Source organism: Mastigoproctus giganteus, chromosome 2 (assembly GCF_048544385.1).
Source record: "Mastigoproctus giganteus isolate SK-2022 chromosome 2, ASM4854438v1, whole genome shotgun sequence".
Taxonomy (NCBI): domain Eukaryota; kingdom Metazoa; phylum Arthropoda; class Arachnida; order Uropygi; family Thelyphonidae; genus Mastigoproctus; species Mastigoproctus giganteus.
In genome coordinates, this window is record NC_143576.1 from 12692802 (window position 1) to 12719116 (window position 26315).

A 26315-nucleotide genomic window follows, 5' to 3' on the forward strand; every position below is an offset into this window, starting at 1 on the left:
ACACACGTTTTTTAATATCATATATATAGACTAAATTTATATAATGACTTATTTATGTGTTAAAAACACACACACACACACACACACACCTCTTTTCTTGTAGTTTTTTTCCGCGTATTCCTGTAATTTCTATTCTTCACTCAACTTTTCTTATGATACCTCTTACCTATATTACTTTCATTTATTCACTTACATACGCTGTTGCAGCATCGTACTGTCGCCACTGTCACCAATAACCAAGTTTTGTGTTATCTGCAAACTTGGACACCAAGTCCGATACAAACTCATCAACATCGATAAAAACAGAAAACAACAATTGACCTAACACCAGACTCTGGGGAACTCCACCAATAACACCAGTCCACGAAGAGCAGTGTCCATCGATCAGTTTGTCTTATTCCACTCAACCATCCTTCCCCTTACCCATAGCAACAACCCGCCCCAATGCCACATGGCTCCAAACCGCACACCAGTCCCTCATGAGCAACAGTATTAAAAACTTTATGGAAATCTAAGTATACAACATAACTAAACCCTGCATCCATTGTACTATTATTAGACGTCAGATATGTACAAAAAAAAAAAAAAAAAAGAAGTGTTTCAAATTCGCACTAAAATATATATACTAATCTGCAGCAAAATGCTAATACCGTATATGTAATATAGTTTCACATTTATTACTCGTTTACAACAACCTTTATAAATTATGCGCCAAATAAAATGTCTGTGATGTACGGAGGGGGCCATTTTTTTTTTTTTTTTTTTTTTTGTCGTTTCCACCATTTTTAGGATTATTAAAATGTGTAATCAAAAAAAAAGTCAAGCACTTGTTATTTATTGTAATATTTATACATACGTACATATAATTTTATAAGAAAAACGAAATCCAAATGCAAGGTAAAATTACAAAAATTCAATTATCGTAACAAAATACACATACCATTACAGTAACAAAAAATTGCATTTTTTTTTTTTTTAATAATATTTAACGAGATTTTCGATGCTGCTTATTTTTTATAAGTGAATCGATATCTGGATCGATATGTGTCGCAGAAGTAAGCGGAGTGAATCGATATCTGGATCGATATGTGTCGCAGAAGTAAGCGGAGTAATTTCTAACTTCACCTATTTGGGAAATTTAATATCAAATGAAGGGAAAAACATCCACACTAAACTACAAAAATATAATAAAGCGCATGGAACGATTAAACGCCACTTCGGAAAAAAAATGAAACAAAATTACGACTGAACAACGTCACTTCAAAACCAGCCCTCTTCTGCAGCTGAGAGACTTGGATCATAAAATAAGAAAGATGCACGCAAACTAGAAGCAGCACAAATGAGATTAAGACCATTATTAGGCTTTACAAGACTAGACACCCAAGAAATTTAGATATCCGCGAGAAATTAAAAGTAGATAACATAGTAAATGACATAAAACGGTTATCAGGAAAAATGAATCAGCCACATAGAAAGAATGAACCCAGACCGGATCCCAAAATTAGCCTTTAACTACAAACCTACAGTCAAGAGAGATGTTGATCGACCAAGACAACGATGGCGAGATCAAGACCACCTCCAAGAGCTACAATGGAACAGGTCTTAAAAGATCTAAGCTGGACCAAGTTCATGATGATGATTTCAAAATTTACGTCAGAAATTTCAAAACATATGTAATAAACTTCGGGCCGGATCACGCACGTTCGAAGACGTTTGGAAAGAAATCAGTCGATTTCTTTCCAAACTCAAGAATACCGGTTCTGCTGATAGGAAAAAAGGAACCGGGCGCAAACAAGTCTACGCCAAAACAGGACCGCGTTTTGAAGCGCTTATGCCTTAAAAACCGTAAAGCTTCTTAGTCTGAGCTGAAAAGAGAATGGGAACATACAGGACTGGTAGCAAGTGCAGTTGTGGGGGGGTGGAATTTAAGCTGTTATCTATTGTATCTTCTCTTTTGTATTGTATTAATTTATATTTATTTTATTATATATATATATATATATATATATATATTTTTTTTTTTATCCCCTTTTTTTTTAACCCCTCCCACTTTAACACCTGACTTGATTGATCTCAGAAAATCCCAGACTCAGGGGGACCTCAATTATATTAGGTATTCTTACACTGGACTGGCTGAGTTTCGGAATGACAGACACACACACATGAATGTAGAATATAACATTGTTTATTGACATATCATATATAAGAAAACTTGCAATAACATTTAACGGAATACAGTATTTAGTTGGAGACTTGTTATCTTACTAACGTTTAAATGTGTACTTATCGTGATATCAAATAAATCATTTCACCAACAATTATCCAATTCTAATACATATTCATGTTCTACATAGGCTTCGATGGGTCATGGTATTCACCTCAAACAATCCCTCTCTCTACTCCTAAACAGTCCGTATAAATGAACTACCAACTATCAGCCAATGAGCTGGCTAACAAAGTCATCAAGAGTTCGTTTTCAAAAATTGTAAGGAAAATACATTTATTCAATCAAACATTTCCTTATAGCCAGGTTAACAGTCAACATTAATCAACCAAATTAAATCGTACCCTTCCAATCAATTAATTCCACAACTCCTTAATAGCCTACCTGTTTAATCAAATCATACTCCAATCAGATATATTCACCTTAAGTCAACATTAACAATAATTCCAAATTCAACTTTTAACTTTACACTAGTTAGGAAACCTTTACCCAATCGCTAACAATTCTTAATAGGTCATTTCTTTCTATCAAACATTAATACAGAACTTCACATCCAATTATATACTACTTACACCTTAATTACATTACTCTTATGCCACCCTCTAGTCTGATTATCTTTCTTTATGTATTACATTAGTACAGTACACTTATATATATATTTATCACTTAGACATCCTCCCATAACTATATAGCATTCTCCTATAGTCCTGCCCTTACTAATTTAGGTTCATTTATTCTCAGAAAACTTCCTAACACTTACGTGATTTTCTGGGCTTTTCTCCTTGCCCGGTTTACGTTCCTGTCTGTCTTAGACGTGGACTGGAATGCAGAAGGTCGTCCATCCGGGGATCACGGTAATCTTTCTGATGTTTCCCTACCGGGTACTACGCGGCTGGATTTAATTCAGGATCCTATATTCTTTCCTAGCCTGCATTTTTTTCTGTGGACTGAGGTGCTTTCCGAGTAGGCCAGTCGCTTGACAGCTCATTTGATTAAACTTTACCTCTAGAATTCTCAGAGTGTATATCTCCTTTCTCCCTCCATACTGCTTCAATATCTACAAGTGAAACTTCCTTCCTACTCTAGTCTTACCTAGAGTTCTTATCACAATTCTCCCGCTACTACTTCCATCTCCCCAGGACTGCATCCACCACCAAAACTAGATCACGACTCTTTCCGAATCACCCCAAAACTCAACTCCTCGAATCTGCCCCAGTATCAATCTTTTTTTTCAGACCCTTCTCTCCATTCTCTCAAAAATCCCTCCGCTTTCTTCCTGGCCAATCGTTGACTTCCACATCCTTTCCTTCGTGATTCTTATTCGTCTCCTTTCATTTCCGTGGGCGTGTTTTTCCATCCTTTTGTGTCCGAACTTCCGTTGGTCTGGAAATCACATCCATTACTACGTCGCCCACACCTGCTAGAGTCGCACCGTGAAATTTTTAAGAGGGCCACTTCCGCACTCAGTGCCCTTTCTAGAGAGTATATGCTCCTGTCTTAAGTGGGATTTGTTTCGGTCTATTATACTTTTACTTACTCGCTTAAGGAATCCTTTACAACCGAGATATAACTAACTGGGAGTGTCTGGAATAACCTTCGAATTCTAGTGTTTCCTAACCCATGATATTTGAGCTGAAAACTAACTATTTACACTACAATTAATTCTCCCAATATTTAACAAAACTTTATTAAATTATTGTAAGGATGGGTCCTTACACAGAAACAGTCAGAAGACTGCCTCTTCAAAAATAGACTTGCAGACCTTCCTCAAACAAAAAATGAAAAATGCTCGATTAATCTGATGTAAGGAGCATGTGTTTTTTTATAAAGGGCGGCTCCTAGAACGTCAGTTCAACTCCGCCTCGTATCTCTGTGAAGAACGATATCACTACAACTGGGCCAGACGTGTGTGACGTTGGTTTGTGTGTATGTGTTCTGTTGTGTCTGGCAGCTTGGCTACTCAGAAGCACCAATTACCTGGAGAGATGATTCTGGGTACTCGTCCACACCACGGGAAGGGGACCAGTCCCATACTGCTCGTACTGTCTCAATTCGAGACAGACCCACCTGATGTTGCCGAAAGGTAAGCCAGATTCCTCTGGGGGCCCACTCCAGAGGAGAAAAAATTAATAATAAAGGATAACAATAATAAAGAAAATAATAAGAGAAAAAAATAATAAGGAAGAAAAATGAATTCCCGTGGTGTTAAAAATTTCTAAAAATTTTAAATATTTTATATATATAAAATATATTTAAAATAAATAAAAACAAATAAATAAAAAGAAAAACGTATATATATAAAATAATAAAAAGCAATGTGGGATAAAAAATTATAAGGGGGGGGGGAGAGTCTTCTTTTAAAGACTTCCTTAGCAAATTCTTGCAATTTCTGAAAAGTTGCTTGGGCCAAAAGAAAATCCTCTTCTTCCCCAGGATGGAAATTAGAAACACAGCCTGCATTTGTAATCGTAAATCATCATAATATGGACAGTCATAAAGTAGGTGCTTCCAGTTTTCTACAGCTCCACACGCACATAAATCTGTGTGATGTAGTCAGAGTTGGAATAATTTTGCATTGAGAGACCTGTTATAATATAACAAGTTTCCATTCCCATAGAAAACCATGTTCTTGTCGACTTATTTAGTAAATGTTACTCGTGGTATAAAACTTCTTGTTACGACTCCCGTTGAGGAACTCTCCCCATCTGGTCTGCCATAGTTTAATCAGTTCATTCCAACATTTTTTCTTTATCTTTGGATTGGCCTCTAAATTGAGCTGTATATTTAGATATATAGTTAGTATCTTCCTTTTAATTCTGTAGCATAATCCTCGGAAAATAATACATAAATCTAGTGGCATAGTTCCAGCTAGTCTGTGTGTGTGTGTGTGTGTGTGTGTGTGTGTGTGTGTGTGTAGCATGTCAAAAAGACCCAATTTGACAGTTATTTTCTCAGATGAGAAAAAAATTCAACCTGCATCGCTCTGATGGGAGACAAACGATTCGCCGTAGACGTGGTGAAGAATACCATCCAGACTGTATGGTGTCTACAGTGAAATTACCTACCAGCCAAATGGTATGGGGATGCATTTCGTATACCGGAGTAGGCCTGCAGTTTATAAAAGGTTCCGTAAAAGCCAATGGATACCTGGCTATATTGAAAGGCAAATTGCTGCCAACCATTAGAGACCACTTCAACCTGCCAAGTAACTGCATCTTTCAGGACGACTCTGTTCCTTGTCATCCGGCGAAAAGTGTAAGTAGGCACTTCTGTAGTTACTTTAGCTTCGTTTCTGCATTAGATGTTCGACAATAATTTGTTTACATTTGTTACAGTTGAAAAAAAAAATGGTTGGAAGAACGGTCCATTACTCCTAGCTGGCCAGGAAACAGCCCGGACTCTAATCATATAGAGAACTGTTGGCATCGCGTAGAATCTGCAGTTGCCAGAAAGAAAGCAAAGACCCTTCGTGAACTTCAGGAAGCCATAATTTGTGTTTGGAACCACGAACTATCGGTTGATTACCTTCAGAAATTGATCTTGTCAATGCCTCGACGGTGTGCTGCTGTGATGAGGGCCAGAGGCGGTTCAACTGAATAACAGTTTGCACCTGGTGAACTTTTCATTTTGTTTTCCATTTAAAATGATAAACTGAAACAAATTAAGTTTTTCTGATAACATTTCAGCCATAATTGTCTTGTTTACCAAAACTGTTGTATAAAGGTTGCAAACGCTCATTTTGGAATATTTTGAGGTAAACTGCAGCTATTATCAATCCACTGCAGGATTGCAATCTCCTCAAAAATTTATGTTGAGAGAATTGGACCATAATCTTCCACCCTGGCAGATCGACCGTATTTAGCAGTCAGGGGCTTGAACCCCGGTCTACTCAAAGAGCGTGTGCTATTTGCACTCCCGCTCCTGACTAGGCGAATAACATGGATCAGATTTGGATAGAAAGTTGTAACGCACAAGCTGCTTTTACCACATACGAATCAGCGTCACTAAAAAAAAAAAAATGCACTCTTTCGGTATGGGTCGATTTTGGCTATAAATAAAACGAATCATTAAAAATTCTTGCATCGTAGAGTAATTCAAACTTCGAGGCACTTAAGAACAAGAGAATACTGACGCAGTGGTTCTGCGTCAAAATTTCCACTTAGAAAATGCGCAATATGGCGGCCACAAACGTCTATCGTTCTATCGACGGACGTCCAAAGGTAGTTTTCGCTACTATCTTGATGAATTTCGCAAATAAGTCGTCAAAAATAGCGTTAAAGTTAATTTTTCTCAAAGTAAATTCGATTGGAATATTTTGATTTATACATTTTTTTCCAAAATATATTTTGGAAATTTTTTTTTTCAAAAATTGCTTGAAAACTCGATTGTTTAACTTAAGGGATATTGCTGCTTACCAGGGCGAGAGAAACTTTTTTTTTTTTTAATGTAAATCACTTTTAAAGTACATGGAGTGGTTAAAAGCGACTCCTCTGGAAAATTTTTCTTTGCATAACCCCAATGTCCGATGCTGTTTTCACATATTGGTCGATCTGGAATTTATTCTTGCATGGAACGTTCTTTTCACAAATAGAGAACAATGCCATCCGCATTAAAATTCGCGATTAAAGATTCTATACGAAGAATTGTGACACCTTTAATCTTTGGCATGTTGATACAGTCGACAGCATGAGAACGAATAGCAAAATAACATTAATAAATACCCCACACCGATTTTAGAAAATTTCCCACGCTAATTTAATTGCAATACATTGCAATTGACTCCGAACTATGTAACAATTTAATTGTTACATAGTTCGGAGTCAACATTTGGAAAAACGACAAGTTACGTAATATGAAGTATTGCTGATATTTGTGTTATATGGCCACAATTTGCATATAACTCAGTCTAATTATGTATTAAAAAGAAAGCCATTTATTTCTGATGCGAGTTAATTTCATTATTGCAACTTGTAAATAGGTAGAACTGTCAAATGATAATAAATTAATTCCGAGAGAGAGCGCTTTGAAACTTATTGAATTAAAAAAAAAAAAAAAAAAAATTTATATATATATATAAAAAAAAAAAAACTCTCGTATAACACTGTATACGAGGTTCCTACAAAATCTCGTGTAATGCGAAACAGTGTTATACGGGACTAAGAACCAGTACAAAAAGTGGGTGTTACGTTCCAAAAGCTAAAAAAAAAAACACTTTTTAAAATAACTACCGGAAACTTAATTTTTATATTAGTAATAACTTGATATTTTAACTTTATTTTTATAATAGTAATAACTGAACGAGCGTCTTACCTTACAAACTGTGATACTTATACGTCAGATAATGTACGTTTTCGTCCTCTTCATTGCTGCTAAGCACAATCCCTTCTGCAGCAGAGATTGTGTACTTTCTAGATTTCGTGTACCTTCTGCTCTGTCACAATCTGCACGCTTCGAAGTCAATTTTTTATGGTCTCAAACAAGGGCAAGTTCAATAGAACAGAATTTGACCCAAGGAACTCCCAACAAAATACAGGGGACTCCCGCTTTAAAGATATAAAGCTCAAATTTAACTTGATTACCTTACCAATTAAATGATACATAAAAATCGAAAGAATATTTTCCAGTTAGCAAAATAAATTTACGCTTACGTACTGCAATATGTACATAACTAACCAATTGATATTTCTGTTCACCGACTTTTTTATATATTGTAAAATTTAAAACAGTAAAAATAATAAGCATAAGATAACAGAGAACACGGCATGCACTAGATGCAACAAACACGATACGGAGTAACGAATTTCTGAAAATTTATTTTTCTTTATCTTCTTCTTCAAGAGGAATGTTTTCATTTACAATGGGTTTCCTCAGCCTACAAGTTATTTCTTGTTAGGAATTTTTTCCCGCCATAAAGTGCGGCTCAAGGTGTCTTGGTCGGTTAGCCTCGGGCTGTCATGCACTCCCGTACTCCATCCATCCATGTCCTCCTAGGTCTTCCTCTTCTCCTTCCAGGAGGTATCCATTCCAGGATAGCCTTTGGATATCTGTTTTCTTGCATCCGTTTTACATGTCCATACCATGTTAGACGCTTTTCTCTGATGGTGTCAATAAGTCTTTTTCACTTCCATTTTTTCCCATATGTCTTCATTCCGTTTTCTGTCTCTTCTAGAAGTTCCTGCTGAGCATCTCCAAAAATTCATTTCTGTGGAGAGCAATTTGTTTTCCGCTCGCCTATTCAATGTCCAGGTTTCCGCTCGATACAATAGAAGACTTTGTACAATCGTTTGAAATATAAGTTTTTGTTTTATGTAGCATATTTTTGCTCCACAGAACAGAGTTAAACATGCCGATAGCCTTTCTGCCCTCTATAATTCTCTTATTGATCTCTGCTTGGGATGATCCATCACTTTGTAAGATGGATTTTATTTTTTCTATATACAGTACTATTTCTCTTTATACGATTGAATATTTCATTCAAGGGGAAAACACATTTCACCACCTGTTTATAATTGATCACACTAACAGAAAAGACGAATAAACCGGAAAGTGCAAGTTGTTTTATAGTATTGACCTCCAGAAATGTGCTTTGGAAAAATATATCACGATTAGCGAGCCAACAGCAGGGATTCACAAAAAGGAATGGAAATGTTTAAAATTAGGTTTTCTAAAATTTAAAAATTCGAAATTAGGTCATCTAACAAAGGGTTTTCCCCAGCACAAAAGTATAAAAATACCGTGTTAGGACAGAACCGTGTTATACGGAGGTTGCCTATATATCAGATCAGATTAATGCCATCAACTGTAGATTGAACATTACATCAGTCTAATCTAATTACTATAGTAAGGGTATAATTGGTACTCAAGAAGTGTATTAAAACATAAGCATAAGAGTACTCTGCGGGCCATAGGGCCAAAAGAACCTATAAAGACTAAGATAGCCTGTGCTGGTCTACATTGCTATACCCTAGAAATAAACATAATTAGCAATATTATATAAAAATAAAATAATAGTTATGTAGCTAATTACTGATATTCGGATACACTGAATGGAACTTATAAAAGAGCTAACCCCATTCAATATATCCCACAATAATTAGCAAGGCTATCTATCTGTTTCTGATTGTTATCTGCCTGTTTATTATAATAAACATAAAGGCCTTTTTATGCTAAACTTAATTTAACAGCAAACGGTCAATATAACAGCTAGCTTTGAAACGAATATACTGAATATAATACAGAAAAAAAGAATGTCAACCATAATTTATTTCAGTTGTGATTTTTTATTTAGGTACTTAAAAAAAAAATTAGGTATTTTTAAATTGAGGTACTATTACTATAGCTATTTTTTACTTCCTTTCTCCTTATGTCGGCATAAGCTTTCCTTTTGCACAAGTACAAAATAAATAAAAAAAAATCACCACAACTGAAATGAAAATTATGGTTGGCACTCTTTTCTGCATTATAGTTTTGAAACAAATATACTGTAATGCAGAAAAAAAGAGTTCCAACCATAATTTTCATTTCAGTTGTGATTTTTTTTTATTTATTTTATACTTGCGCAAAAGAAAGCTTATGCTGACATAAGGAGAAAGGAAGTAAGAATAAGTATAGTAATAGTACCTCAATTTAAAAATACCTAAAAATTTAAGTACCTAAATAAAAAAAAAAAAAAATCACCACAACTGAAATAAATTATGGTTGGCACTTTTTCTGTATTATATTCAGTATATTCGTTTCAAAGCTGTCTATCTGTCGGGCTAGCTGTTATCTTGCCTGTTTGCCGTTATATTTTTTTAGCATAAAACGCCTTTATGTTTATTATTTGGACCTAGACAGAGATTATTTTGGGGATATATTGAATGGGGTTAGCCCTTGAAAAAGGGAGCCATTAAGTGTATCCGAATATCAGTAATTAGCTACATAATCATTATTTTATATAATATTGCTAATTATGTTTATTTCTAGGGTACAGCAATGTAGTCCAGCACAGGCTATCTTAGTCTTTATAGGTTCTTTTGGCCTTATGGCCCGCTGAGTTGTTGTTATTTGGAGCATTAGCAACTAAGGCCATATTGCTCCGGGGCTATGCGGTGGTCATTTTCTGACCTTTCCGTATCCTCCGTATTTGGTGGTCACGGGCTCGAACCCCGGTCTAATCAAAAAGCGTGCGCTAAGCACTGCTGCAAGACTAAAAAAAAAAAAAGTAATAACTACAGATATTTTGCAAGTCGTAAATAAGCGACAAGAAACGGAGTTATAAGTAGCCATTGGGAGATTAGTGTACCTATTATCTTGCAAATCCCCGCTGTCTTCATACCTACCGCTCAAAAAAAAAAGTTTAGTTTGTGCGTCGCATCGATTGTTGTGCACCGAAAAAGGTCAAATTTTGTTTCGTTATGTCAGGGATTTAGGATTTTTTTTTTTTTTTTGTTTTGTTTAGAAATCGCGAAAATGACGAGCAAACCCTAGAGTTCGGCTTTCAAATTAAACAAAAACTTAAAATTATTCAAAAGTTCGAAAACGGTGCATCCGTTCAGAGCGAAAAAACGAAACGCCACAAGTACAGTAGGTGTAGCAGCAAGGCTTTTAGGATGTTTTCTCGCGAGGTGTAAAATAATTTAACTAAAACTGCAATTGACCAACTTGGGACCTGACTGCTAGTCATCTGATCCACAAATGTCCTCCAGGTTCTGGAGGACAGCTATGGATCGTGGAACACATCCACAACTGTCGTTCAGATTCTGAAGCATCTAAACAAACATAGGGTGCAACTGTGCAAGAACAGTATAATTCACCAGCGAGCTGCGGCTTTCTTTTCAGGAAGTGTTCATAGTTCATCTTTCTCGATTGAAATCAAAAATAAGTGGCCACATAAGACACCTACCGAACAGCGAGTGGGTCCCCTTTAGCCCTCAAGAACAGCCAAGTGATTTAGACTCCGTATCACAGGGATGCTAGCATGTTGACCAACTGCTTCCCATAGATGTTACAAATTGCATGTAAGTTTCTTGTCTAGAGGCACCGAGGGTTCCCCCCCTTACAAACCGCAAAGTATGCTTTGTGAGGCAGTACAAATTCTGTAAATGCCAGAGATTGTATTTGTTGGTTCGCGTAGTCTAGTGTGGAGTTATGCTGGTCTGTTGTTCCTCTGGCATTTAGCCACCAGGGCCCCTAATGGGACCTCGCATTACCGTCCACCACCTCGGGGAAGCAGGCGGGCACAGTAGAAGAAAGACTTAGACGGAGGGCAAACCCTGAACGGCACATGAGCTTGCCAAGGAGGGCTTCGGTGTGTGGGGTTGGTGATCTTTTTGTTTATATTTTATCCTTTTTCTTATATATTTTTATCTATCCCCTTGTGATTAGTTCCACTTTACAATAACCCCACTTGCGCATCTGACTATTAACTTCACAGAAAAAATTCTAGGTTCAAGGGGAAAGCTCTTAGATGTATTTAATTCCCTTCGGATAGGCTGGTACTTAGAACAAAAAAAAAAGGTTATATATAAAATTCAGTTTATTGTACATATTTACATGAATACATCAAAACCAAAATGATTAAACCCAAACATATGACAACATGATCTAGTCTCATCTTTATATATATATATATATATATATATATATATATATATATATATATATATATCTTAATCATGCATCAGTTAAAACCATTAATAACAATACCAATGCCATTCAATTCCCTTCTGTATACATTCAATCCTGCATCATTTAAAACTATCAATAACAAAAAATCGATCGCTGTCTATTATTTCCTACATATTGATCATGCATCAATTAAAACCATTAATAACAAAATATCAATCCTCTTTCTATTATTTCTTACATAATTCAATACTTATCACAACATTATTAACAATGTATCAAATCTAATTCCTCACTTCTAATTCCCATCCAAAACATTTAATTGCAGCCTATCAAGCAATTATAAACAAGGCATCAATTACTTGAAATATTTTATATATATGTATTCCCTTCCAAAATTATTTATATATCTATTAACTTGCCCTGGTTAGTTAGTTAGTTATTTTGGTTTTTAGGAGTATTAGCAACTAAGGCCATATTGCTCCATGAATAAGCGGTGGTCATTCCCTGACCTTTCCGCATCCTCCGTATTTAGTGGTGACGGACTCGAACCCCGGTCTAATCAAGAAGCGTGTGCTACGCACTGCTGCTCCTTCCCACCTGGCTACGGAGGCGCCACTTGCCCTGGCTAATGTCCTTCAGCACATATCCTAAAATAACCTATCCTTACAACTGAGTAATTCTTATACACAGTATCTTTTAAAAGTCCAGCTAATCAAATTTCGAGGTTCCTACAGGTCTTTGTGTGTATGAGAATACTTATGTAACTAGCCACTTACTCAGTTATCTTGAAGCTCTGCGGCATGTCCTTCATCTTTCTCGTGGTGAACAGCAGGTCAACTCCATCTGGAACGCATCTCGCAAACCTTGGAGAGTTCGACAGGAGTTTTCGGGTTTGCTTCTTGGGTTTCAAGTACCTTTGCTCCTAAAAACCGATTCACTTCATCTGGTCAGCAACTACTCAACTTAGTGACTATACCATCTTAAACTGGTCAGCACTTGCTCAACTCTGACCGACTAAACCATTTTAACTCACACCTACAAAATCTCAACTTTGTGTCTTTTCAATCCTTTCAGTGCCTTTTTCCTTCATCTTACATACGATTTCGCCACGCCTATTCTCAGTGACTCCTTCCAATCCTATATTCATTCACGAATTCTCATTTGATTTGTTAGGCCTATATTCAGCCTGCCCAGTAGCACGTGTTACCATACACCCACTTTTTACAATTCTACCAGATTTTCTCCCATACTGTGTGCCCTTTGCTGATTATCCAAAAAACAACTCTTACTCTGTCATATAACGCCTTTGTCCCCGTAGCGTTCTAAAACCACATCTCCTGACCACAGCACCTATATTTGGAAACTTATGTGCTGGTCAAGAACCCACTTCCTGTTTACAACCGACTATCCGTACTAAGTTCGATCCCGCGTAAACCTTAATTTGCCTGTTGTTGTTTGGACCCATGCTGCTTTAGAGTAGTTTTCTACTGTTTATTCCCAGCTTATAACGGAAGTTGATGGCTAATGGCTCTGCTTTTATCTCTTACTACCCATTAAATTTATATTCCATGCTGAAAAATTCTTATTATTGAAATCAGATGATATTACTATCTTATTCACTAGCAGCAAGAATTCCTATTTCTTAATTAATAAAAACCAACTGATCATTATGTTTATTCCGTAAGATTTTTAATCTTAGAAGTGTAAAAAGAAAAAAAAAACCCTCTATAAAGGGAAGACATGGAAGGGGTGATAGTGGAAGCGAAGGCAGCAGAGCAAGAACGTTAGAGTGGATGACAAAGGTTGTCCACCAAGAAGTAGGAAGTTAAAGGAATAGAGGGGCACCACTGTAGAAGCAGCTCATCAACAACACAGGTGGAGGGGAGCTGACAAGTGGTAGGGTCTACTAGGGTATCAAAGGACGTATGTACTTAAAGAAGAGTATCAGAAGATACTGAGTGCATACGTGCGTATGATATCCAAATCAAAATTAACTGCCTGGAGAACGTTAGTTAGAACAGTGGGCAATGAGAACAAATGGGAATTTGTATATAAGCTATGTACTGGCAAGACTAAAATATATAACGGAGATACAGCATACTCTATTGGAGGTGTTGGCCAGGAAAGTACAAGTTGGAGAGAAAGTATGTCTGCGATTTTGGATCATCTGATTGGAGATGATATCTCTGATCAAGCCGATGAGGAACAGATGTTGATGAAAAAGCTTAATCATGCTTACTCTGGGGTACATAACGAGGATCCCTTTAGCCTGATTGAACTCTGTGATGCAGTACAGCACATAAGGAACAATAAATGCCCAGCGATGGACCTCATTGAAGGAGAGGTCATTAAGCAGGCTCATCAACTGATACCAGGGATTCTTCTTGAAATTAATAGCTGCCTACGTGACAGGGCCTTTCCATCACCATGGAAGGATGCCCTATTAAAGCTGATACTGAAGAGACCATCTAGGCCAGAGAATGATCCACAATCTTATTGACCTATTGCCCTCCTCCCTGGATTAGGAAAAGTGTTTGAAAGGATGGTGCCAAGATGAATTACTGACTATATCGAAAAAAACTTAGGCTGGTCTGGGAGACAATATGGTTTTACTCCAGATTGTGGAACAGAAGATGCGCTTCAGGCATTGCAAAACTATATATTAGTCTCAAACAATAAGTATGTCCTTGAAATCTTTATTGACTTTGAGGGAGCTTTTGACTCCATTCAATGGTGCAGCATTCTTATGACGTTGAGACTTGCAGGCTGTTCAACTAAGATCTTTAGGGTGGTAAAGGTTCACGCCCTGTACAGTGACTGTTAAGTCGTCGGTTGATTCTATTGTGCGAGTGGTGACCAGGGGATGTCCACAAGGATCGGTTTTTGGACTACTAATGTGGAACCTAGTTTTGGAGGACTGGTTGTGTAGGGACTTCGAGCATACAGAGATGGTGGCACATGACGATGATCTTGTGTTGCTTATTGAAGGAAATTCATGGATGCAACTGAATCCAGGTCACAGCAGGTTTTGTTTGAACTTAACTGGGCAGATTACATAAACTGACTATCAGGAACCAAAAACAAGGACAATGGTCAATTTTTGAGTAGAAGATTCCCCAGTTGTGAGAATGAATGGGCCGAGCCTAAAATTGGCAAGGCAATTAAAATATCTAGGCATTATGTTTGATGGATCTTTGACTTTCAACTCACATGTTACTTATCAGAAAAGGTGAGAATTTATTGGGATGATTACTCTAATCACTAGAGTTGGCTGGAGAATAAAAGGTAAGGCTTGCTATATGAATGTGTATTTATCCCCATGGTAACGTATGGTACACCAATTTGGTTTGAGTGCGTAAGTGGAAAAGTATTTACTAGAAAGCTCAGTTCCATTCAAAGAGTAATGCTCTTTAGGATGTGCATGGCATGCAGAACTGTGTCGACCCCAGTTTTGCCGATTGTGACTAGAAAATTTCCTATTGATCTGCATTTGTTGTATTGTGGATTGGCTTACTTCATCCATGATGGCATTCAGTGTTCTTTTCTGAATATACAGGTGGACATCTTGGCAGATCCCAGTAAGGAAAGGACAAGAATCTGGGATGCTTTGGTAAAAGTCTGGCAAGAGCATTGGAGCATTTGTGATAAAGGGCAGATTACAAAAATTTTTCCCAAATTTAAGAAATGCAGCCTTGATAAAATTCAGATGGTTTCCCCAAAATTTACAAGCTATGTTCTTATTAACTGGTCATGGTTCGATTAATGCAAAGTTCCATGATTTAGGAATTACTGAAAGATCTAGTTGCCATTGTGGCAAAAGAGAATCAGGGGAACATTATGTACAACTGTTAGGAGTACAGCGATCTATGAATTGAAATCTCGGGTTAGTAATCTCAATCTTATGGCAGAAGGCTGCAAGACAATTCTAGTTTATAAACAGTAGAACTTCTTAGCTTTCCAACTGCAATATTTCTTAGGTGGAAGACTCTTCTGCATCTGGACGCCTTGGATTTGTAATGCGGTATGGTGTATGCCAAATTAACTAGAGTTCTATGAAATCGTGGAAGCTTGAGTCTGCTATATCCACCAACTCCAGCTCCTTGTGTTGGCATTTCTGTTATCGGCAGCTCCTGGTGCTATTGGCTTTCCAACAGACTGAACAGATGCAGCTCTTTCCAATGAAGCTTGGACTTTTTATGAAATTTAATGTATATTTATTTTTTATGTAAATTTGATTATTCAGTTTGTTCTTATCAATCTTTTTTGGTCGTGGCAGGTTTTTTCCCTCCTGTACTTGGGCAAACAGGAGAGGGAGTATATAAGAGTACTGCTAAATTATGTGTAACTGACAGCGGGGTTGCCATTGCTTTAAGTAATAAATACCAATTTATTGAGTGTCTGTAAATTCCGTGTGTTCTCTGGTCAATTTGCCTGGTTTTCTGGACGAAAAACCCCCAGTTTATGGGGGGGGGGGAACCTTGCAACGTTTGCAAGAAGGTTAGTTCAGATTCAAAAATGACTCCCAGATATTTTAACTCCATTGTCAAGGCTATTGTTTTGCAATCTTTATCTGAGGCAGTCTTCTTATATCTACCTTTTCTTTTAAGAGGACAGTTTGGTTTGTGCTTGAAATAATCAGCTTGTGGGTTTTGCCCAGTCTTGTAGAAGGTTCAGGCTTACATTGGTTTCTAGGGCCCTTCTGGTGATACCCTTCACAAGGAGAACAATGTCATCCACAAATTGGATGGTTGCAGACATCTACTCCCAAGAGTTCTTACCACCCCCATCCTGCAGCTGCTCAAACTGAATTGATATCTGGTGCCTGGGGGAAACTGCTGCAGTAGGCTGAATTCACTCCACTACATTTGTTCCAGTTCTGCATAATTCTGGCCTTGTGATGTGGCACATTATCCTGTTGCAAGACCTTATTCATAGTTGGATACATTACAGCCACGAGGGATGATCCTGGTGAAACGATATCTGGTTGATTGTGGCATCCATGTTTCTCCCCTAGTATCAAAAGGTTCCCCCAGTGTGGTACACAAACACTTTCCATATCATTACACCTCTACCCTCAGCCTGCACTGTTGACACAAAGCCAGATGGGTCCATGCTGTTTTTGCTATGTTCAAGTCATCTCATCAGGAATCAGAATTACATCATGCAACAGTTTATCAATCCTCTGCTGTACAGTGATGATGTTCCTGAACCCTCCCCCCCCCAATCGAAAGAACCCGATTCAGTTGTCGGCTGTGATACTCCACCTGGACAATGTAAGAAAAGGTATTCGTTCTGCAATAACTCAGATTACCACTGTTGTACATCGCTATTAGGTTATACTCCAGTTTATGGGTACACCTCAAGAGGAAGTGTCTTCTTTTGCTTTAATCCATCCCAAATTACTGGCATAAACTAACCTTTTTTTCACTAGCCAAAAATGCAAGTCTATTAAAAAACCCACATTTCTTTGCTTGAATCTCGCCATGCCCACAACGTGGTCACAAGGTGTACCCATGATCTGGAATTCAGCCGCTGCTATTTGACTAACCTTTCTTAACATTACCCTGCACAAGTCCTGTGTTACTGTAGCATGAACGAGCTGTTTCTGACCGTAGTCCTGTCTTGCCCATTCTCGCACTGAGAATTGTACATACAGCATCCCTACATACCTGTCCACCAACTTTGTATAATATAATGTAGCCACACAAAATCCAAAGATCCATCAAGGGTGAATTCCCAAGGTTGTCAGATGCAGAATATTCCCCTAAATCAGTGGTTTTCAACCTTTTTCTAGTAACGGCACCCCTAAGAAATTTATTTTATTTTGTGGCACCCCTACTCAATTATCTTCCTGTTAGATCCGATTATTGCGTGTGTGTGTGTGTGTGTGTGTGTGTGTGTGTAGTTATGTATAAGAAATAGAAAATGAGAGAGTGGCAGAACAGATTAAGGCCATCAAATTTATGATTGTACATAACATCTGTCTGTACATAACAATTTTTTAGTTAATTATAATACCAACTAGATAAATTGGAGAATTTAGCATAAAAGTATTAGGGGTGAAAACTATACTCATTAGTTCAAATGGCAAAGTTGGACTTCTTTGTTGTACCCTATAAATAAACATATATAATAAAATTAAAATAAAATGAAATAGTAAAATTAAAATGATAATATAGCTAATTATTTTTACTAGAGCTAGCTCCACTCAATATATCCCATCAATAATTAGCTGAGGCTGTTTGCCATTTTCCAGTTCTATGTTCAAATATACTGAGAATTTTCTGTGAATAAATAATCAAATTGGATTAATTACTTTAATATACTTTAGCAGAAAACTGGCAGAATAACAACAAAAATCCAACTTAGGTTACCTAAACTTGACCCTTTGAACTAATGAGTATAGTTTTCACACCTAATACTTTTATGCTAAATTCTCCAATTTATCTTGTTGGTATTATAATTAACTAAAAAAAATTGACACACTATATATAAAATGTGTTATACAATAATACAGCTATAATCAAAATTACAATTCATAATACAAATTATATATATACAGTTTTTATTCTTTATATAGAAGTACTAAATAAAGATCAATTAAAAAATCACCACAGAATTAAAAAGATACCGTACACCTTTTTATAATGAGATGAATATATAAATTTAAAAAAATAATAATAAGTTTAAGTAACTTAAGCCCAAATTACGTGGCACCCCGGTTGAAAACCACTGCCCTAAATAGTGGAAGAAAATGATTTCCTTTGACTGTTGATATGATGAAAAATTGGCGATATTCACTTTGTGACTGATTGACGACGATCGCAATGTCATAATCCCGTCCCGTGGATTTCATCACACCACCCACTGCTGTGGTAACCATTAATGACTTTAGTCATTAATGGTTACCACAGCAGTGGGATTTTGAGACCCCGATTACAAATGTGTAGTTTTTAAAATTTAAAAACATAAGAGTAATAATAAAGGTGTGTGTGTGTAACACACACTAAATATCTATTAAAACAAGTTATGGCGCTCTCCTGCTTTCAGTACTCTTTAATTCTGATCCGTTGGTCAATCATTTAGTTCCATGCATTTTTGACGACTATCGCGCTTCGTTTAAAACACCCCCAAGGAATGAACAGGGATATACACACACACACACACAGTGGATTCCGGTTATTTGGGCCACCGGTTAATCAAGGCAGCCGTTTATTTGGGGCAAATCTTAAAAAACAGAAACCAATGAAGAAAATAGCCAGGGTTTACTTCGCTTAATTGGGACAGCATGCCGTTTAATCGGGGCAGGAGACCGCAGCACTGAAGATTACCCTACAATTGTCTCCGACGGTACCACGTGGTTCGGTCGAAATTCTGGACAATTAGCAGTCACCTGTTCATTATTATTATTAGCTTTATGGTGCAAGGAAGCCTGAGGCGTATGCTGCACCAGCCAAAAAAATTCCCGAGCTACCCTAAGAGAGAGAGGGTCAAAAGGGAATCACCAAGAAAGAGAAGAATGATGATATCCAGCTCAGAACCCTGGGTGTGCCAAGCCCATACTCACCAGATGTGAGCTTCTGGGGTTTTTCTGTTAGTGAAATCTAACATAAACGGGCAGTAAACTCGATCCTACTGAATTTGCGATAATACCGACAGCTGGAATTCTGTGGGTTATTATGATGAAATGTGTTTACACTTCCATGAAATCTTGAATCATATAAAAAAAATTAATTTTCAGATCTCTTCATGCCTATTTTTAAAGCTTTGTAACTCGTTACTCTGTTCTCGCTTGCGCATATTGTGTTACTTGCAATTTGTGTGCCGTGTTTTTTGTTATTGATTGCTTATCTTTTTACTGTTTTAAATTTTAACCCCCACCCACAAATGTAGAGTGAAGAGAAATGTCAACTAGTTAGTACTGTATGTATATATTGCAGTACGTATTAATTATTCGTAATTTTTAATTGGTAAGGTAATAAAGGGTAAATTTGTGCTTAATATATCTTTGCTTTTATCCACGGCTTTGCTGTGGATAATATTCCTCCTATTTTCGCTAATTAGAATCGCTGTTTAATATAATTAAAATTCAATTCACAAACGTGATCACAATGACCGGCGCTTACTCCACATCGTATAGTGAACGGTACTTTACTATGTTGAGTTCGTCGTAACGTGATTTGATTGTACAGTGAACCAATAGTAAAAGGGGGGGAGCCATTGTATTTTTAACTATTTATGTGAAACTTCGATTAATTGGGGCAGCCGCTTAATCGGCCCAAAATGCACTAGTCCCGATGTGTCCCAAATAACCGGGATGGGAAAAAAAAAAAAAAAATATATATATATATATATATATATATATATATATATATATATATACTGTATATATTTCCCCCCCCCGTTAGGTCTGATAGATACTAAATCCTAGGAATCGGTTATGGTGCCGGTTGATTATTTAATCAAAATCATTGCAGATCCTGTTCTCATAACTGACGGTACTCACTGAATTCATAACTCTGAATGTAAAAAAATACTTCGTTGACATTTCGGTATCTTGCCATTCAGTGGTAATTGGACGTTCTCTTAATTTTTTATTTGTTCACCACTTTACTGGGAGGACGTATGTATGTTCAACAAAGCAATCAATTTCAATAATGACAGTGTCAATCATATAATACTCAAGATATGTGTTTACTTTAACTTAATAAAATTAATCTTTTTTTTTTTTTTTTTTTTGCATGCAAAAAATGTTGAAGGTGATAAAAATGAAAGGAGTACACCAAGTTGTACAATTTAACTTGCATATAAAAAAACAAACAAAAAAAACAACACCCCACTAGGAGAAGAAAGTCATGTTACCTACCAAATATTGACGAAATATGATAAAACAGCTACCAAAAATTGGTCCTGATATATCTTTAGGACTAGTCCCCAATAAAGTATTACTGTATAACTTAAATTTACAGAGTGTACATCACATATGCACAGTATTTCACTTAAGCCACCTGAGGTCTATCTCGCACAATTTTAGGCAATTTGTCTACCTTTTCGGCAGATATTTTATTTATTTTTTATTATCCTTCTGCCATTAGTTACGACGTCACCATACTAGCGGTGCGATCTTCGTCGCCATTAACTCGATTGGCATAGTACATACAAACGAAGTAAAATAAAAAGGTCAATGTTATCATTTATGAACCATCATGAAAATAAAACATCCCTGACCAACTCGATTCGAGGCAATCAATTCGGACTATCAAATTAACTCCCCAAGTCAGCTTAGTTTGCTGTTAAGCTGTGCTTGTAAATAGTTTTTCATTTATTTCTACGAATACCGTACATAAAATTCTTTTATATCAATTTTTTATTTTATTTATTTTTTACTCGCCACATTGGCTTTTTTACCTACTATTATTGGACTCCACTCTACTATTATCTGTAATTTCTTGTAAAACATCTGGCGGTGTTTTGGACGTGAAGGGTCAAATTGGTAAAACTTGTACTTTTTATGTATACATTTCTAGCAATAAATAATTCAACTAAATATTTTGGCTATACTCATATTTTATGGGCACATCTTGTCAGTGCATCACAGGTGTGGCCGAAGAACGGAGTGATTGTTCGGTCGAATTCTGTGTTGAGGTGAGTTTTCTTTGTATTCAAGTGGTAATTTTTGTTTAGTGAAAAATAAAAAAAAAAGTTTTTACGCGATTTCTGGAGGGATTCAAGAAAAAAAAACGCCTTTGGCCACGGCCTGGACTGCTTTCTTCCTCGCCGAAGTACGGAGGTGTACCCATAATCTGGAGTATAACCAATATTTTTTGATATATTCAATGATGGCAATCACGTGTAGCCACTGCATACAATTAAAAAAAAAATAAAAAAAAGCCGAAGCACAGATGAAAACTCATGTGAAACGAATTCCAGTCACTAACAATTTTAATTTCATGAGCATAATTTACGCCTTTCTTAGCGCGTTTCGCAGAAAAAAAGACAGGGGGAGGGGGTTGATTTAGAAATCAATTGACAAACGCAATCCCTGAACTATGCAAGAGACTTCGTTCCCATTGTTAGTTAGTAGTTGGAGGAGGTTGGATCATCAACTGCTTACACCACAGTGCGCCAGTTCATAGCCCATTAGAGTACTCCAGTTGAGGTAGGCTATGGCCAATTCCGATGGATTATCATGAATTGCACTGCTTGCATGCAAGTTCGCCCGCCTATTTTCTACGTTGTACGGACTTAAACAGAATAATTCATATTGGAACCCTACTTCACCCCCCTCCCCCAGTTCAGCTGACTTCGACGGCTCGAAAAAATATATACTTCAGCTCACTATTTTGATGATTTGCCGATGTAGTGAGCAAAATAAAAGCAATGGTAAAAGCACGTACAATACTACGTTCTCGTTCCTAACTTATAGTTGCTTGCTTCTTTATCTGTGTTAGTTTCGCTTATGATAAGAGTCCCAACCCTCGAAACTTGAACGGATTATATATGTGGAGTATTTCTGAAACTCGGAATCAATTTCAAGACAAGCATGCTCTAAAGCTCGGTAATTCAATTTAATTTGTAATTAGTATGCGTCTCCTTCCTTTTATTTTCAAGTAAAATACAACTCGGGGGGGGGGGGGACAAAGCCCTCAGTACCGTATCCCAACAACCGCTTAAAAATTACTTAAAAACAAAAATTCCCCCAAATAGCCCATGTTATATTACCCCTACAACTAATAACAAATAGATTAACGCAAATAACGGGAATTATCACCATTTTGCAGTTCCTTTGCAAATAATAAAAGCTGTATTTGTGTATTTATTTATTTAGTAAAAGCGTTGTAGTGTTACTCTTAAACACTGTTTGTTCTATTCAGTTTTATTTCTTCCTATATAAATAAAAATATCACCAAATGTTGACGAGTAGCTGTAATCGAAAAATGCATTATTGATACGCTAAACAGAATAATGCGTGGATTGTTTTATATTGTTGGAAATCTAATGTTCGACAACAGCCATGTTTAATTTCTTAAGTAATTGTTAACACAGTCTGCTTCATCCATATTACCTTTCGGCCTATCTAAATATTAATAAGTTTGTGCAATCGGGGAGAAAAAAAAAAAAAACAACGTCCAACCACCAGGTATGATGGATTACATGAAAGGTAATTTAATAAATTTTTGGTAAATCACGAATAAATATATATCACGTAATATATCTTGGTCAGTAAAAATTAAGTGACTTTAGCTTACTTGTTCTGATACTGCACGAAACAAACAAGACCCATCTCGTGCGATATGCTTACGAAAGAGTCCTTGAGAAACAAGAAATTCATCCATTTCTTGCGACTGTTTCCTGAGAGTCGCTAAACAAAACGGCGGCAAACACAAGCTCTTCTCTCGCATACTTTTTCGAAACGAAGTCCGCATGCTCACGTGGAAGAATGGTGGAAATCAACATGAAGTAATTACAATATTAGTATATTATTGGTTAGCCAGCCCAAATGACAGTTTTATGATATAAGGACAAAGCGTCCTCTTTTGTTTTTCTTTTTCAAAAAATAATTGAAATTAGAAAATTATTCCAGTTTGTCATGTACAAAGAAGAGTTTCTTTTTCTTATAGTTTTATTAATTCTTATTTCGTATTAGTGTAGTGTAAAAGTTCCCTCAGTTTCGAGTGTTTCAGTTAAATTTTTAAATACATGTCCAGGGAAATTATTCTAAATTGCAAAGTTGCTTTACTTTTCACCAGTATTTTCAAATATACACACAAACCAAACAAAAAATAAAATAAATAAATAAAAAAATCCATGTATAAATTCAAACCTTAGATTATAATCGTGCCATTCGGGGGGGGGGGGGAGATCAGAAGAAAATCTCCTTGCTGAATATTGTGAAATTCTATCAAAAATCGTATTAACCTCATGTACAATATAGTTATTACAATCGTTGTAGGTCTAAAAGATGAGTTAGAAACAAGTCAAAATGGGAGGTATTTTTATGGGCTTTTTTTACACTGTGGCTGAATTTGTCGGTCTCGGTAGACAGTTTACCGCTTTTCTCCTTCCTCCCCGAAAATTGAACTTTTTCATCCAGGAAAACAGATAAACCGACAAAAGATGCTGTAAATGCAATGCTACTAGTTGCAATGCTACTAGTAAAAACAAACAAAAAACAAGGCAGCAGATGGGTAGTTCTGAAATTGGTAGTTCAGCAGATTGGCAGTGTTCTGGAAGACATGCCAGTCGGCAACAGCAGGGCACTCACTCCTTTTCTTTTTCTTTTTTTTTACATTATTTAAATTAAATAAGCAATGTTTATTATATATATATATATTTAATGTTTGGTATGGTGTTGTTGGGGATAAATGCCCTTACGGGTAGCACAGTGATATAATCATATTCCTCTCTACACAGTGTGGTAATGTCCTGGGTTCAAAATGTGGAAAGGGTCTCAATGTCGTGAGGAATTTTTATTTATTACTGTATTATTGTTATTTATTATTATTATTTTTTTTTTTTTTTTCACAATCTGGCTGAGTTATTCAGTCTCAGGGGGAAAGGTATGTATGTGTTTTTGTCTCTGGGCCTCAAGGGAGGGTCGCACGTGTTTTTCTCTTGAAAACTCAGGTTTTTTCGCTTAATGCTTAATATCACCCATACAAAATGAGTTGATCCACTTGATTTTATTTTCAGAAAAATCGCCAGATGTCATAGCGCTCACGGGAAAAGGGTTAGTTTTTATTTATCTATTTTTGATTCATTCTTTCCTTACCCTTATTTTCCAAAAGAACTTTGCTGCCAAAAGATAATTTTTTATCTGCCCTCGTCACAATCGCTAGGTTCCCTGGAAGACATACACGGAGTGGTTACTGAACTATGACCACCTACCTAATACCGTGTTGGGTCACCGTTCGCACGGATAAAAGTGGCTATTCGCATACGCATTGACTCCACTAGATGCCTGAAGACGTCCATGGGGATCTGGAGCCATGCTACTTGCAAGACTTTTCAGAGTGTTGAAACAGATGACGGTTGCATGTTCGTACGCCTCACTTCCCGTTCCAAAACATTCCGCAGGTGTTCAATTGAATTGAAAAAAGGTAAAGCGAATTTGGAGGCCAATCAAGATGGGTGATATCTTCATTGTGTTCCACAAACTATTCGTGCACAGTGTAGGCCCTACGACACGGTGCATTATCGTCCTGTAAGATCCCATTTCTGTCCGGGAAAAAATGCAACTTGGCAGGGTGCACATGGTCTTCTAAGAGCTGCCAGCAGACCTGACCGGTGAAACGTTGGTCGATACGCACCAGGGGTACAAGTTCTTGCCAGCAAAACGTGTCCCATACCTGCCTGCGGTCCTAGTTCTTGACAACAAAACATGCCCGATATGAAATAATCTTTTACTCATTAATTTATTCATATATTCATGAATACGTTCTTGCATTCATTAACACACATTTGTACATTCATTCACACTCTGGAATGGGTGATATCTTCATTGGGTTCCACATATTGGGGGAAAGGAAATAATCTTTATCCATCAAGTATTATCATTTGTACAGCTCTCAATCATATCCGAATAACCGACGTGATTGAAAACTCCAACTTAGCATAAACTATCATACACACAACTACCCACATAAGCCATTGCTCATGGCCAACGGTAGTCATCCAAGGCAAGAACAATAACTCTTTTTCACAATAACATTTTCACACCTTTGGACATTCACCACTCTCTGGAATGGAGAATATGTTGGAAGAGAAGTAATCTTTATCCATCAGGTATATCAATGATACAAAGTTGTACCATTGATATAGACTATAATACGCACTCACTGTCATTCATACAACTATCCACACAAACAGTGCCCATGGCCAAGCTCAATGGAGCTCAGCCAAGGTAAGAACAACACTCCTGTGCTCAAAAACATGCATTCGTTTACATAGACCCATGCAATCAATAACATTTAATCATGTCATCCATTTATACTAATTATTCATAAACATGCATTGCATTTATCAAATAAATAACTAGTTAACCCTAGTCATTGGCATTCTAGCTGGGTGGGAAACACATTTTGACAGGCCAAGCTCATTGAGATTTGTCGAAGTTTGGAGGTGTCATAATTCGGTAGTCATGCTTGTCTAAGTAGTGGAAGATGTCATAATTGGGTAGTCTAAGTAGAGAGAGGTGTCACAATCTGAGATATTATAGCATGATTACTTCTCCTTCGCTCAAATACTCTTCGGAGAGGGCCATGTAGCGCATTTCATCAGAGATGAGTAGATGCTCTTCTCCGCGGCTTATGGGTGTCTCAATTACCATCCCTCCCCTACATCTGTGGGAGGGATGGTAATTGAGACAGTCATACAGGACATTGGCCCAATCCTCATCAGTTCCACAGGTACATTTCAGATCCTGATTGAGTCCCAGTTGGCACAACTTTGCATTCAGCAAACCATGTCCTGTAAGCAAAAA

At 36.9% G+C, this 26315-nt stretch overlaps 1 protein-coding gene across 1 annotated transcript in view; it reads right to left on the minus strand.

Moving 5' to 3' along the window:
- The window catches only part of LOC150089168 (UDP-N-acetylglucosamine transferase subunit ALG13-like), a 159044-nt gene extending 135809 nt beyond the window's left edge, over window positions 1–23235 (minus strand). Inside the window, exon 1 of the mRNA XM_090389615.1 lies at window positions 23083–23235. Within this exon, the coding sequence (XP_090245741.1) occupies window positions 23083–23235 (153 nt within the window). The remainder of the gene's footprint in view (window positions 1–23082) is intronic.
- Window positions 23236–26315: the final 3080 nt, after the last annotated feature.